We start from the raw sequence: 12,119 nt of genomic DNA on the forward strand, positions 1-12,119 counted from the left end.
CCTCTTTTGTTCGAGCTACCGAAGGCAAAAACATATGAACGATGTCTAGTATAGGCGCAATTCTTGATCTTACCGTTAGGGGGGTGTTAAGGCCACATCCCATGGGGAATTTCCCGTCGTCCCAGAGGTAGTTCGCTCGGCTATAGCTTCTACATTCACTACAGAGTACAGCGCGTATGGCTGCTATGGCGCGGACTTCATTATTACGGACACGCCTATTACTGCCTTTTACTCCGTATTCGGGGCGAGGATGAGAATTGAATTAAAGTGGACATGCAAGGTACCTCGACTGGGACGCCGTTTCTTTCGGCCAACTGAGTGGATCCGCACGATAGTCGCCCCGTTGGCCTCCCAAGATTCGAACTCACAGCTGCAGGGTCATGCATGATGCCAAGCAAATGAACGGAAAGCCGTCCCTAAGCTTATTCGTGGGTTCTATAAAGTTGAAGGTGAAATGAACGCATCTGTTAACCGGAGTACAGCCAGGAAGACAATTCCGTATGAGCAAGCAAGCTGCTGCATTCTTCTGTAACACGTTGGACGCATCACGCAAAGAAGAGTCCAGCCTCGATCATGGAACTCGCCAAATTTATGCACTTTCTTTTGATCAATAATGCGCCTTTTTTCACCGGCAAAGGACCGGATGGGTAGTTCCTAAAACGGTCGCAACAACATCTTCTGCGTGAGTCTCGGACTTCAGAGCTTGCACATGAGAATTCGACCGAGCTGGTTTGGAGAAAGAATTTATTCCGACATGTATCATCCAAAGCACAGTGGAGTATACGAGTACATGGAGGAGGCAAGCCATGGGAGCACTTGAAATCAGGATCAAAGACCAGAGTCGAGATCCGCGCACAGAGACATCTCGGAAAGAGGTTTTGAATGCATCAGCAAGAAGAGCACCAATGATAGCTCAGGGTTCAGGGGCGTGTATAAGTGCCTTCTGAAGGATGGTGGGTAAAACAGTGTTACAAGTGATGTTCATCCATGGTCGATCACAAGCTAATCTCTCTACCACGTTGTCCAAGCTTTGCGTCATCTGCAATCACAAAAGTTGCCATTGACGTATTTTTGCTACACTCGAGCAATAAACAATGGGACTTCGCGAAGCGCTGAGAAAGGGATGATCAAGTGTTCGATGTGATATGAGATACTCTTGTTGGGCAGCGTGAGGGTGTTGAACGATAAGAATATTTGGAAAGCTTGTGAGTACTGAGGTATCAGAACCAACTAGCGAAAAGAGCCAATAAACTTGTTGCCATTTCAATGTGGGTGGGAAGATTTTGGCCTGATCTTTTCTGCAGCGAAAATTTTAGCCAAAGAGGGGAGGAAGAAGAGGAAGAAAAAGAAGAAAAGGGAGAGGGGCAGCCAACGGAAGACCCATAGCGGTGGGATCTGAGGTCTACAGTACCTTTGGCAGTATAGGATCAGACACGTAAGTAAAAGTATCTAGTACTATCAGAAACAGGGCCCATCGCTGGCTAGACCAGGGCGACAGGGAAGAAACTTGACGACGCTACTCCAGATGCATCCTCGGCTGGTTCCGCCACCCGCAGCTGAGAGACCTTTTTCCTTCTCAATGCTTTTCCCTCAAATCCCTTATTCTACCTTCTCTCATCTTTCCACAGGATTTATTCCTATATTCACTTTGAACCCCTCAATACCGACTGTTCGGTGAGGTTAAATTGATTTGATCTTATTCGTGACCGAATTCGTGGTTTATCCACTACGACTTCTCTGTTCGATATAAGACCAGCGGTCGCTCATCGTTTCGCGTTGAAGCCGACCGCTTCAGTTGAAATTCTATCCTCTGATAGAGGCACAATCTCGTCCACTCAAATACGCGCCAGCGCAGGCCTTTAATTCACGCTCTTCTCCGTCTACTGGCCTTTCCTTTCGATCGGCAAGACGTGAAACCAGCACATATTCGCTACTCAACCTTTATCCGTTTCCATTTACATCCCTCAAGTTGGCGGGCTCCGGTCTTCACCAGTTCTCTTTCATCCGTCCCCTCCTAGGCCCAAAGACCTGGGTCTACGGAGGAAAGAAGCCCCCATAACTGGCCTTTAAGAGCCTCCAACCGATTGATAACACCTTATTTTGACGAACAGAACAGCAACTCATTTTCTACCCGCCTCTTCTCCCCGGTGGTAGAAAATTAAGGGAGACACTGGAAAGCCCTTCCTTCAAGACTGCCTTCGGAGGCCGAGTGTAGGGATCAGCATCCCTACGCCGTGCCCAGCTATCAAGTTGGGGTCGTTCACGCGGTGAGCGCTCGTTGGCGGCTCACCTTGCAACTTTCAGCTGCACAGCTGCATAGGGAAACAATAAAACAGAGAAGAGACAATTATCAAGTCTTCGCAAAGCATAAAGCGCAAAGCTTCAAACATTTCGCCTTAGAATATCGTCATCACAATGGAGTCCCCACGATCTGAGAGGTCTCAGACCAGATTCAGCACGCCGGTCTCGGACCTGGATGACCACCGCCGCCAGCCGTCATCACTACCCCGAGCGGAGGCCAATGCTGCGCATACACGACGCCCAACCTTTTTGAGCGTCTCCGGAGAGCGACCAGATCTTCTTGATCTCATTAACGAAGAGCAGCGGCAAAAATTGGCTACAGCAAACCAAAACAATGAACAGGCGGTAACGGACGGTGATAGCATGAGTGTAGTAGGATCGGTTCGCGACTTCCAAGCTCTAACCGGCAGACGGCCTTCTGCTGCACACCAGACCCCACGGCATAAAGGAGGTCGACGAACTCAAAACCCCGAGGGCCCCCGATCCCGATCATCCTCGCAGAGCTCACGATCGACGTCTCCCCCGAACTCCGTCGACGCTTTTGCAGACCCTCGTCGACGTGAACGAGCCAATACTCTTGAAAGCAAAGTTGCATCTGAGCTAGATCTTTGCTTGAATCGGACGGTATCCAATGGCACTCACAGGCGCTTAACGGTCTTCTCGGACGGGAGCGCCGGGCGACCTGAGATCCAGGATGACATTTCAAAGTGCACCTCTGTGGGTTCGGTGGAGGAAGATGTCTGTTTCCCCCAGCCCGAGGAGCCAACAAAGACCAGCCCCATTGACTTTGAGGAGTTGGAGGAGTTTGTTGCTGAACTCGCACGAGCTAAAGCTCTGCGGCCTGATTTCCAATGGCGCAAACAGAGTTTCATGGATCCCAACCGGAGAGGGAAAGTTTTCAATGGTCTTGGCCAAGGGGCCTCCTTGACTGATATCCCAAATCTCGACTCCAGCGAAACCAAGGAGACCGCTGTTGGCCGTGTCTCTAGCGAAGATACTTCTGGCATTGACGAAAAGGAAGAGGCGGTGAGGCAGACAAAGGAGCTCGAAGCAGAACACAATCGATTTAGCTTCTTCTCTTCCGAACTTGACTCTACTGTTCACGCGGCTGAGCTAGGAGATCTCGTGCTTCCGGGAGAATCGTTCCGTGATCTTTTCGAGCTTGATCCTGAGGGCGGTGTCTGGTGGCTTGACGTCCTTAACCCTTCTGAAGACGAGGTAAACGCTATCTCTAGGGCGTTTTCTATCCACCCTCTTACCTCTGAGGATATCAAGACCCAGGAAACCCGTGAAAAGGTGGAGCTTTTCAAGCAGTACTATTTTGTTTGCTTCCGCTCCTTCTTTCAGATGGACAAGAAGAGCGAGGAATACATGGAACCACTCAACGTTTACATTGTCGTTTTCAGAGAGGGCGTCTTGAGCTTTACCTTTTCCTCGAGTCCACATGCTGCAAATGTTCGGAAGCGTATCGGCAGGCTACGGGACTACGTGTCCCTGAGCAGCGATTGGATTTGCTACGCATTAATGTGAGTTTTCGAAATAAAAGATGTCTCCTGAATTTTCTACCCCTTTTCTTGTCGTTGACTAACGGTGTGATACAGCGACGACATTGTCGACAACTTCGGCCCGGTTATTCATGACATTGAAAGAGAGACTGATCAGATCGAGGATTCCGTCTTCGTGGCTCGCACGGACGACTTTAGGATTTTGCTTCAGCAAATTGGCGAATGTCGCAAGAAGGTCATGAGTTTGATGCGACTTCTTGGCGGTAAAGCCGATGTCATCAAGGGCTTCGCCAAGCGATGCAACGAGCAGTATTCGATCACACCGCGTGGAGAGATTGGTCTCTATCTTGGTGACATTCAAGATCACGTTGTGACAATGATGTCCAACTTGGGTCATTTCGAGAAGATGCTCTCGCGCTCACACTCAAACTACCTTGCTCAGCTCAGTGTCGACAGCATCGCGCAGGGCAACCGTGCCAACGAGGTCCTCAGCAAGATCACCCTCATCGCTACCATTCTCGTTCCTCTCAACTTCATCTGCGGTTTGTTTGGAATGAATGTGCCCGTACCTGGCGAAAAACAAGACACTCTTGGGCCCTTTTTTGGTATCATCGGTTTCATTCTAATAGTAGTGTCGATCAGCCTATTCTTTGCCAAGCGATACCGCTATATTTGACTGCATGGCGGATCTCGACGCCTGTTTCTCATCAGGCCCAAATCAGCCGCCGCCCCTGAGATTAGGACTACCGTTTCGGACGCCTGGGTTTCGCTGCAAAAATCGCCTCTTCCCGCACTTGCGCTCTGTTTTGTACTAATTGGAAGCGTCTCGCCGCTTTGTTCGTGCCGGACACGACCGCTTGTCGATTTCTCAACTCAGCATGCTAGACCATATATTCCTCTCAACAGTGGATGAACTCAACCTAATCGTCTTAATCGCTCCGGCATTTTCATGCTTTCTTTTTGTATTCCTTTTTCCCTTTTTGCTCTCTTTATGTAATTAACTTAACGTAATGCTCTCTCCATCGCCCTCTATCCTTTTCTTTTGTCAGTGTTTCATCATCTTTAGAATACTTGAATTCAAAATGTAGAGTCCTCTTTTGTTTCGGCTTTGTCACTGTCATAGATTGAGATGTCATTGTTATACATTGTATATTAACTATCTGCATCTCCTTTTGACGCTGCAAATACTTGGGTTAAGAGTTCATTTCATTGACCGTGTGGATATGTGGTTGGAAGGTGTGAGGGACTACCCCATCCATCCTCATCAATGGTGACTCTATATATACATATAATCCGTTTGTGGCCGGCAAAAAAAAGATTTCCTTTCTCTTTGCCTCTTTTTTAATTTTTTTTTTCTTTCTATAGAGGTGAGAAATAATCTCCAAATAAACAATTTCCAAGGAAATAATTCAGAGGAAAACTTTTTCGTTATTTTATTTATTTTATTTTTATTTCTGCATAAGCCTCTCTAAAGTCATTTATGCAAACTGATCCGTAACGCCGCTTATACCCTTTTCATGCCCCTCACGAAGGTTTCCAAAAAGAAAAAACAAGGGGGAAAAAAATTTGCCAACTGAGGCCTGGTATAGATGAATCTATGCTGCATTTTGTTGCTCTCAATGAAGAAGTCGTTGTATCCGTGACAGGTATGTAAGGATATGTAAGATAAACGGTCGACCGTTTCTTCTGACATTTGGCCCATTTTGGGCATAATAAGCAGGGAAAGAAATAAAATAAAGGTAAAATTAAAAAAAAAAAAAAGATAAAAAAAAAAAAAAAGAAAAAAAAAAAAAAAAAAAAAAAAAAAAAAAAAAAAAAAGAAAAGAAATAAGACGAAAGGGAGATAAAAGGAAAGGAAAGGAAGGGAAAAGTATAAAGGGAAAAGTATAAAGGGAAAAGTATAAAGGGAAAAGGCATAGAAAGGAATCAAGACAAAAACTCTACAGTGGCGCTGCCCTTGACAGCCAGCCCGCCGTCTTTATTCTCGGCCCAGAGCTCATACCGGCCGGGCTTCGAATGTGATTCACGTCCGCAGAGTCGTAGTTCCTCGTCGCAGTACAGCGGAGAGACATTGCGGTATTGTATATCTGTAATCGCGTATTTCTGTTTCGACGTTGAAACTACCGACGACGACGACGACGCAAGATGGCGCTCGAGCAAGGTAGTCAGCAATACCAGCGTGAGAGGTCCATGGACGAGCATGTTGCGATGGCCCTCGACTGCACGCGTGTAGCTCCGCGAGAGATGGATGGCGTGCGCATTGAACGTGAGTGCGCTGAAGCGGAAGAGCAATGATGCTGTAGGACGTAGTGTATGCGTGAAAGTGGGTTTATTTGGCGCTGTTGTTTGTTCTATGGTGAGCCATGGGATATAGAAAGGGAGTAGATTAAAAGTGATCAAGTAAATGTCAGGTAACATGAGTGAAGTGCTCATAACGTACCTCGAATAATCTTGCCCGGCGCGTCAGCCGCGGCGGCTGCTTCGTCGGCGCTCTGCGCGCGCATGAATACCAGATTCCGCCGCTCAACGATGCTGGCGTCTCCCATCTCCGCCTCGTCTGCGGGCCACAGGCGCGAGCGGATGGCCGATTCGGGCTCGTGCTCTGGCTCTCCGCAGCGAGCAATTCGTCGTTCGATCCCCACGAGGACTTTTTCTGCCCCGGGTTGGCCTTTGATGGTCACATCGCGGATACCTTCGAGGCACACAGCGCGGTGCCCGTCGAGGAGAAGCGGCGTGTTGTTGCTGTGGCTGCTGCCAGGGGCGTGTGATGAATGGCCGTGATTGAAGCGGACGTGTCCTCCTGTCCATAACCGACGAACAAAGGGCTCTCCGGGAAAATGCAGCGTATCTGTGCCGTCTGGAAGAAGTTGCGAAGCTGGTACTTGAGGGGGGAAATATATGAGATGGTGCGCGGGAGGGAGGTTCAATGGTTTGGCAATTGATGGAAGGACAGGGGCGTTGTGTACGTATGACGGCTCGGAAAGTCCTGGTTGAGTTGAAGATGGGAAGAAATCGGCCAGAGACACGTTCAGAAGATGAGAGGGTTGAGGAGTAAGGTAGTCGTACATCAATGGAAGAATGCGTGCCGGCATTTCAGTCAGGAGGTGAGAAAAGTCATCAGACGGCACAGCCGGTGAAGCATTGGTGCTAAGGTATGTCTTGGAACCTGTTGCTGATTTCATGCATTGCTGTGTCGTGCCATGGCTATTGAAAGCTAATTTTTGGAATAATGGCTGACCTCGACGAAGGGCAGTCAGTGCCATCTTGCAAGACACTGTTTGGTACTGCTCCGCGCCTTCGAGCCAGTTGTCCGTTTTATAACATTGATGGCTTTTTGAGGTTTGATGCTTTGCGCTTGATATATACTGAATATACAATGGCCTCTTGTTTCCGAGTCCTCGTGTATCGTATGCATTGGCTCACGTTGATACTCTGAAGCTCAGTTGAAGTTTGTCTGGGGTCTCTCGGGGAATCATCGGGAAGGATTTCTTATCGATAAGGGAAGAAAATACTGATGGGCCAGGGGGCGTGAAACGCAGTCGCCCCTCTTAAAGTGGATGGTCAGCCCCGCTGATGCGTATGAAACTCGAGATAACGCTTTGGAAAGACGGATAAAACTGCTTTGAATTGGCTCACAAAACATATATGGTATAATATACTACATGATAAATCAATCTGAAGTCACCTTTGCTGCTTTCCAACTTCCTAGCCACCTCCATGTCTTGGCCACCTTTCCTAGAGCTTCCAGCGCGCTATTAACCCGCCCACTGGGGTCTGATAATCTGCTTCCTTCAAATTCTAAAAAGAAGACGTAATTCCAGGGAGTAAGCCTGCTGGGTCGCGAGTTTATCCCCGTAAGGTTCAGATCATGTTCTCTAAAGACCATCAATGCATCTGTCAGGCTGCCTGGCACACCGTCTTCAATGGTAAATGTCACCATAGTTTTGTAGTTCGCTCGTCGCTCACGAGAATCGACTTCATCGGCTGCGACAGGCTCTGCTGTTTCTTCACCCTTCCGGATGACTAAAAAGCGCGTAGTATTATCTTCGCGATCCTCAATGCCTCGAGCAAGTGTATCCAGACCATGGATCTCAGCGGCAACCTTGCTTGCAATTGCCGCGCTGCTGTTGGTCTTATCCTGCGCCACCAATTCAGCTGCCTTGGATGTTGATGAAACCTCTTGCCGCTCCACCCGATTGAGATATCGGGAGAGGAAGGCTTCGCATTGTCCAAAAGCTTGTGGGTGTGAATATAGTCTTCGAATATGGCTCAGAGAAGCCAATGGCTTAGTAACTGGTTTTCCATGTGCCGCTTGTCGTTCGTTGGACCGCGGACCATTCGTAGGCGTAGCATCACCAGATCCGCCGGGCGACGCATCAGAGGATACCCCTGTAGATGCAAATCCGAGCAGGTTGTGATGAACATTTAAATAAGTTTCACCGCATATATGAATGTCGCGGTACGTCCGTTCGCGATCGGCGAAAAGGTCCAGGCTGAAGACGACGGATCCATTTGTGCTGTTCTCGAACGGAACCACCCCGAGGCTCGCTGAGCCGCTTTGGACACCCGTGAAAATATCTATTGATGTCAACTGAGAGTCTTACCGGGGCGAGGGGAAAATTGATACAAGGAGGCTTTGGTGAATTGGAGAAGAGGAGCGAACGAGTAGTTGAAGAACTAACCTTGGATGGTACCCTGGGCTTCAAAGATGTAATCGTGACGATTAAAATATTCGAGGGCTGCCTGATGCGAATAGGATGAGCTTGGCCCGAGATAGGCCAATGCCTGCCTTTGATGCATTTTTGAATTGTCAAGGCTGCTGTATCGGCGCCCGAGAACGAGGTTGGACGAAAGCTGCTAAATTATTTCCGCAGTTTACTGAAATTTGACGGGGTTCGGTTTCGGAGAGCTCCCAAGGAAACACCTAATGTTGCTCGCATCATCACACCGAATGATCGTTATAAATACAACATTATACAACATTACCAGCTCACTTTCTACTTTAAATATCCTGACCAAAATACAATTACGCGCTCTTAAATTAAAAAAAATTATGCTAACAAAATTATTGGTTGAACTAGATTCTCCGAATACCTATTCCCGTATATTAAAATGTCAAATAAAGGGCGCGCTATGCACTCCATCACTTAGATCTATTCCTTTATTAGCACCGAAATATGCAGCTACTGGAGCTGCGACACGTTGATTGGATATTGAATGAATAATGTGCAAATCAGAAGACGACGTTGACTCGATATGGAGACATGTTCACCGGAACGAAATACGAGATGTGGGAAACGAAAGGATGCATTGACTATCTCATTCTGACACTTGCGACTCAAAGGAGTCGACAGCGAACATTTCGAAGACAAGAGAGATCCATCGACCCAACTACACTAGTTCCACGAAAATAAACAATTTGAAGTCAGACTCCTCCGCCCTCCACCATGACATCGTCGCGGATTGAAATACGACATTTCAAGTCTAGGGCGCGGCTTGTCTGCGGAAGATACGATTAGACTCAACCAACATCATCTGGATGGGGCAAACGGATGCTAACGAACCTGACTTGGAACTCATATCTTACTTCCAACGTCCCCAGACGGGGCGGCACTGGAGACCTCCCGTCGCCGGTTCACTTGTCATCCCCAGCAGCGTCCTGTGGACGCGGTTCGCGAGGTGCCGTCCGACCATCCCTAAGGGGGGATTCGGGAATGCCGCCTCGCTCATTGCGAGGTTACGAAACCGTCAATCTAAAAAATATTGTCAACTTTTGATCAACGTTTTCACAAAACATAAAGCGTGCGGAAAACAACACTCACCATCGTAAAATTCATCTTCGTCATCTTCGTAATCATCAACAAGCTGGTCAAAGTTGAGCTTGTAACGCAGAATGGCGCCGACACCACCAAAGCCCTTGACGAACTGGTTACCCTCACTGGATCGGTCCGAAACGAACTCAAGATTGGCACCAAAGTCACGGTAGTGTTCGGCAAGCCACTCGACAAAGGAGCCTTGGTCGACCACTTCCATTTCCTGGCCAGTTTCCTTGTCCATGAACATCTCGCGGTTGGCATCCTGGTCCTTGGCGGTGTGGAGAACAACTTCAGCGCCAGCGGATGACTTGAGCACCCAGCGGACGATTTCCATATTCTCGTAGACAATGACGACTTCGGCCGCACCAGCATCCATTGCCTTGAGGGTATCCTCGATACCATAACAGACAAGACCGCTATCCCTGCTAATCTCATCAAAGTATCTGCCAATGAGTTTCTTCTCCTGGATGAACTTGACGTTGCCAAGGGTCTCAGATGCCAGTTCAATGGCTTGGTTGAAACCGTTTTCGCCACCATAGGAAACATCAACGACCTTGATGACCTTGCTCTGGAGGCGGTTGTCAAACAAGTCCGACTGGTTCAAATCGTTCTTGAAGTCGGCTGAGCCAGCGAGAATCAAGCCAGCCACATTGACCTTGTTGTCGGAGATGAAGTTTTGCACAGCAAGTTCGGCAACCTTTCGAACATAGTTGTGGCGCTTTTCCTCTCGGAGACGGGAGAAACGCAAGGCTGATTGACCACCACGGCCGTGCTTCTTGGGCAAATCGACAGAGAACTTTTGGATAATGTCTCGAGTGTTACCACTAAGGGTTCCAAACAGAGTACCATTACCGTCCATGATGATGAAACCGAACCGCTGGTCAGACTCGAGCAGCTCGCTCAAGGCTTCCGTATGGAACTTGTTGTCACAAAGGTACAAGGAGGTGTTGATTGGCTTGAAAGGCTCAAAGTCAATGTTAATCTTTCGTTCCTTGCCCTCGGAAGTGATGATTTCACCACAGTAGATGACCAAGCCGTTCGGAGGCACCTTGGAGTAGAGCTTGAGACGCTGCTGGGTGGAGGTAATGGCTGACAGGACAGACAATCGATTGACGCGGGATTTGATGTTCGACGCCGTACCCTTTTCCAAAGGTTAGTGATATGTCTCCATTTGTAGAAGCGCAGCGCATGCAACATACGAATTCTTCAGCCAACATTTTGGCAGCACGCGAGACCTGATCCTTGGGCGCTGAAAAGGTTTTTGCACGTTAGCTTTTCTCATCGCTTCACGGTGCAGAGTTTGTCAATGGTCAACTTACGAATGATGAGCGAAATCATGGACGTTCCATTTCCACGAGCGGCTTCAAGACGCTTGATCAGCTTCTTGACCTTCCAGATCTCAATGTTCTTCTCCGCGTCGTTTGGCTGCGGGGCACTCATGATGGGCAACGATTCGGTGAAAAAATCGCCCAAATACAATACAAGGCCCAACTAGCGAGACTGTCTTCGTGGCGGGAAAGTCGACCACGGCAAAAGCAGACAGCGCACGAGTGGGGAGGGGGAGAGGGGGAGAGGAAAAGATTGAGGTTGAAAGGAGGGGGAAGAGGACGACGTTTAGTAGAAAGGACCGCCGACAGTTTTAGTTACGAGAGTTGACCGGCAACTCTTTCTGTCGTGGCGAGTTTCCACCTGGGTAGTCAGGGTTCGTTTTCCGAAACGGAAGGGGGATATTCTTTTGGCAGGCGGTGACTGCAGTGGCCGGTACGTACTGCACACAGTACAAAAGGTGAAATTTTGTTCGTCGGCGGCCTGGCGTGGGTACCTGACGACGGAGATGAGTAGTGCGACTGCTGTGACGCTGTTTGGATGGAGAATTTCTACTTTGGTCTACTTCAACCGAGTCATCGAGCATCGTGTGGGGCAATTTATGGTTAAGACCCAAAGATGACGTCCTTTTACGGTTAAAGGAATCTACACTACAAGTTACTGCTCCCTTCTTGACGAGTCATTATTCGAGTTTGGCCGTCTGGAAGGAAAGCTGGAGTGGTTAATGCAAAGCCCACAGATGCATATGGTCTACTCTGTATTATGTAACTACTCCATAGATTTCAATGCTTTCAAGAAGTAATGCAACGTGTGAACGACTTATGCACCGTGGTAGTTCAGCTATTGAAATCCATTGATTCATATTGATTTTGTATATCATTTCCTCTAACAGGACATCACGCTGGACATTTTCTTTGCCTTCTTTTCCGAAATACTTTCTCGTGTTCATTGTCCCCAAGATTTAACATCAATGTCTTCTGATTGGTTCATTTACCGATCCTCACGCGCCTCTTCTCTGCGCGGTCCGTTTTCAGCCACTCGAAATCAACAGCCACACACCCTCGAGGAGCAGAAGAAAATGCATGCTGACTAATATTGCCGGAGGATCATTTTCCAATCACGTGAGTGAACTGGGGATCGTGATTAGATAAAAGAGTTCCGTAATGAAAAA

The 12,119-nt window shown here is 48.2% G+C and overlaps 4 protein-coding genes across 4 annotated transcripts; 1 reads left to right on the plus strand and 3 right to left on the minus strand.

Moving 5' to 3' along the window:
* Positions 1-2,415: 2,415 nt before the first annotated feature.
* On the plus strand, positions 2,416-4,482 carry L228DRAFT_240183 (cora-domain-containing protein; the record flags this gene model as incomplete). Its single annotated transcript, XM_018331216.1, has 2 exons — positions 2,416-3,827; positions 3,903-4,482. The coding sequence occupies 2 exons, from the start codon at positions 2,416-2,418 to the stop codon at positions 4,480-4,482; spliced, it is 1,992 nt and encodes a 663-aa protein (XP_018186877.1).
* Positions 4,483-5,664: 1,182 nt separating this feature from the next.
* On the minus strand, positions 5,665-7,203 carry L228DRAFT_284372 (hypothetical protein). The gene is made up of 2 exons (XM_018336217.1): positions 6,247-7,203; positions 5,665-6,145 (listed from the first exon to the last, which is right to left on the minus strand). The coding sequence occupies exons 1-2, from the start codon at positions 7,067-7,069 to the stop codon at positions 5,733-5,735; spliced, it is 1,236 nt and encodes a 411-aa protein (XP_018186878.1). The 5' UTR covers positions 7,070-7,203; the 3' UTR covers positions 5,665-5,732.
* Positions 7,204-7,435: 232 nt separating this feature from the next.
* Positions 7,436-8,674, minus strand: L228DRAFT_262351 (PDT-domain-containing protein). Its single transcript, XM_018334409.1, has 2 exons — positions 8,489-8,674; positions 7,436-8,384 (listed from the first exon to the last, which is right to left on the minus strand). Exons 1-2 carry the CDS (start codon positions 8,604-8,606, stop codon positions 7,477-7,479), a joined length of 1,026 nt encoding a protein of 341 aa, XP_018186879.1. The 5' UTR covers positions 8,607-8,674; the 3' UTR covers positions 7,436-7,476.
* Positions 8,675-9,441: 767 nt separating this feature from the next.
* On the minus strand, positions 9,442-11,062 carry L228DRAFT_253724 (peptide chain release factor eRF/aRF, subunit 1; the record flags this gene model as incomplete). The annotated part of the gene is made up of 4 exons (XM_018333771.1): positions 9,442-9,465; positions 9,669-10,763; positions 10,822-10,871; positions 10,942-11,062. 4 exons carry the CDS (start codon positions 11,060-11,062, stop codon positions 9,442-9,444), a joined length of 1,290 nt encoding a protein of 429 aa, XP_018186880.1.
* Positions 11,063-12,119: the final 1,057 nt, after the last annotated feature.

Source organism: Xylona heveae (genome assembly GCF_001619985.1).
Source record: "Xylona heveae TC161 unplaced genomic scaffold L228scaffold_8, whole genome shotgun sequence".
In the NCBI taxonomy this organism is placed as follows: Eukaryota; Fungi; Ascomycota; class Xylonomycetes; order Xylonales; family Xylonaceae; genus Xylona; species Xylona heveae.

Excerpts from the sequence above, each read along its gene's own strand:
- L228DRAFT_262351 (XM_018334409.1), bottom strand. The coding sequence starts at position 8,606 with ATGCATCAAAGGCAGGCATTGGCCTATCTCGGGCCAAGCTCATCCTAT. Across the intron at positions 8,385-8,488 it reads AGCCCAGGGTACCATCCAAG|ATATTTTCACGGGTGTCCAA; the intron begins GTTAGTTCTTCA and ends TGACATCAATAG.
- L228DRAFT_284372 (XM_018336217.1), bottom strand. The coding sequence starts at position 7,069 with ATGGCACTGACTGCCCTTCGTCGAGGTCAGCCATTATTCCAAAAATTA. Across the intron at positions 6,146-6,246 it reads GCCGGGCAAGATTATTCGAG|CGCCAAATAAACCCACTTTC; the intron begins GTACGTTATGAG and ends AACAAACAACAG.